Raw genomic sequence first — 2,616 nt, 5'->3', positions numbered from 1 at the left:
GCATCGCGCTGGGATTACACGTCCCCTTCATCTTTACATCAGTGCCACCCTGTGAGATCATACACTCCCCACTTATATTATATTGGTGGCACCTTGTGGGATCATACGTTCCCCCTTATTATTACATTGGTGCCAGCCACTGGGATTATCTCCCCACGCATTATTACACAGACAGGCAAAGGCACTATATGTCCATAATTTCATTCAATGTGTATCTTACTGTACAAAAACATAATTTTCACAATATACAGATACACAAAATACTAGCTAGTTCCATATGCCAGTAACCTTCAATAGCTTTTGTGCAAAATAAGACACAGAAAAAAACAATCAACCACATATTTCTTTTCTGTCTCTCATTTGATGGAAACAATAAATAAAAACAACTGGACCAACCACCCACATACATCAACAGATAATGTAATCAAGAATCATTGTCAACAAACAATACTAGTATTTCCATCAGCCATCACTAACAGATGTAAACATGTAAACATATAACATCTATCAAAGGCTTCTGAAAGACAAAATGGATATTCAAAGGAAATTTAACAGGCTTCAACAAATGACATCTACTAATTAAACTCACACAAACACAGGTATACAACAGAGAAAGAAAAGAACATCATATCAAGATATTTGAAGTTGTCACATACAAGGAGATTGCTAAAGACAACTGACCCTACTTAGGTATCCAGACACTAGCAGACACCAGTGAAGCATCAAATACAGCAACAGGCACTAGTGAAAAATCCATAGACATCAACAGACACCAGGAAGCATCCACAGACATCAACAGACATTAGTGAGGCATCTCAGACACCAACAGACATTAGTGAGACACCCCCCAGACATTAACAGATACCAATGAAGCATCAATAAACAACAACAGACACCAGTGAAAATCAACAGATACCAGGAAGCATCCACAGACACCCAAAGACATTAGTGAGATATCCCCAGACATCAACAGACATTAGTGAGACATCCCCAGACATCAACAGACATTAGTGAGACATCCCCAGACATCAACAGAGACCAGTGAAGCATTCACAGACATCAACAAGATATCCAGTGACATGTCAGTGAAATCCTCACTAATCAACCTCACGTGACACTACAGGACAGCACAGGGGCCGCCAGCACCATACACATGTAAGGATAAAGTGAAAAAACTACTAAAATAAGACGAGAAGTAAGTCTATGCCTGAACAAGTGCAAAAATAATCCTCTGAAAATTTTGCCTTCTCATGTACTATTCAAAAATCTCAAATGATACATCGGAAAAAATAGAGGAAGTATTTTTTTTTTATACATGATAATTACATAAATCTTCCTCCCTCTTACCTTGGTCTTGGTTGAACCCGGCGTAAGCCAGGCCATTACCATAAGGGTTTTTCGGTCCTAAGTTCATTCTAATTCCTTATAAAAACAAAAACAGATTTCAAAATCGGCGTCTCTCAAACATCTCTTCTTCCTCTCTGACCTGCCGATTCTACGCCATACGTTCCAATATTCAAGATAAAAATCTGCGGAAAGACAGAATGGGAATTACAGCGCTCATCTAGTGCATTCTTTAAAATGAGAAATAAATTTTATAGTAATTTAATTATGAATTTATGGTACCAGTAATCTATTGAGATTAATAAAAAGTAAGATTTATTTTTAAAGCTTCTTATATTCTGTACTTGAATATAAGAACATCAAAACAAAAGGAGCCGACCAATCACGTGACGAGAGGCGTTTTCCCAAACCAATCACGAAACGACAATGGTTGCTATAGAAACGGTGTAAACAATATGGCGTCAACGTCAGGTCAAAATGTCGCGTCTGGAGGAATATTTGATCTTCCTCGCGTTACTTACAGTGAATCTACAAGACAACTTCTAAAAGGTGAGAGATGAAATCAAGTCTTATCATCTGAGAGCGCGGGTACCTCGAAACTGAATGGGAAGTCGGTGAAATTCGTCCTTGAAGACAGGTTGGCATGGCGGTTTTTCAAATTTCGAAGCTTAAATATCAAAGATGATGCTGTTTTAGGCTCTTGATGACGCTAATAGTTTACGTAGATCTAAACTCTTTTCATAATCTACAATGATAATCCTTAATTTGTATAATTACATTGCTTAAAATGGAAAATCGTTGATAAAATAATTTGTTTTGATATCTTTTATTGAGGCTGATTATTTCATGATATAGAGATTAGTTCTATATCATTAACCATCTATTCCTGATTACTAAATTACATATATAAACTCTACTATATTAGCGCAACGGGACGTGATAAATTTATTGCAACAAACTCATATGATCAAGTTTCCATTTGATTTGCTTTAACGTTAATGGTCCCTTCCGTTGAAGTCAGTAAATTTTCTTTTCTTTAAGTCTAATGTTATTTTACTGAAAAAGTGTGATTCAGAATCAGTGATTTCACAATGTAAACACTGGTGCGTTTCAATGTTATATCTTGACTTAGAAAACTTTGATGAAGATAGAATACGGTACATTATTAATTGTATCACTTACTTTGAAAAGTTATTAATTCCTATTCACACCTTTTCTGTAAGACTTACTAAGATAGGAGAGGATAATCTTAAGTTACATCATCCTTTTGAG

At 36.0% G+C, this 2,616-nt stretch overlaps 2 protein-coding genes across 2 annotated transcripts in view; one reads left to right on the top strand and one right to left on the bottom strand.

Annotated features, from left to right (window-relative positions):
* The window catches only part of LOC119591917 (WD repeat domain phosphoinositide-interacting protein 3-like), a 15,949-nt gene extending 14,458 nt beyond the window's left edge, over positions 1-1,491 (bottom strand). The window contains exon 1 of the mRNA XM_037940670.1: positions 1,348-1,491. Within this exon, the coding sequence (XP_037796598.1) occupies positions 1,348-1,414 (67 nt within the window). The 5' untranslated portion in view covers positions 1,415-1,491. The remainder of the gene's footprint in view (positions 1-1,347) is intronic.
* Positions 1,492-1,799: 308 nt separating this feature from the next.
* Positions 1,800-2,616, top strand: part of LOC119591632 (UPF0193 protein EVG1-like) — a 2,789-nt gene continuing 1,972 nt past the window's right edge. The window contains 1 exon segment of the mRNA XM_037940387.1: positions 1,800-1,893. Coding sequence (XP_037796315.1) covers positions 1,800-1,893 — 94 coding nt within the window.

Source organism: Penaeus monodon, chromosome 29, assembly GCF_015228065.2.
Source record: "Penaeus monodon isolate SGIC_2016 chromosome 29, NSTDA_Pmon_1, whole genome shotgun sequence".
In the NCBI taxonomy this organism is placed as follows: domain Eukaryota; kingdom Metazoa; phylum Arthropoda; class Malacostraca; order Decapoda; family Penaeidae; genus Penaeus; species Penaeus monodon.
The sequence above is the reverse complement of the archived record's forward strand: the minus strand, read 5'-3'. Positions and strand labels throughout refer to the sequence as shown.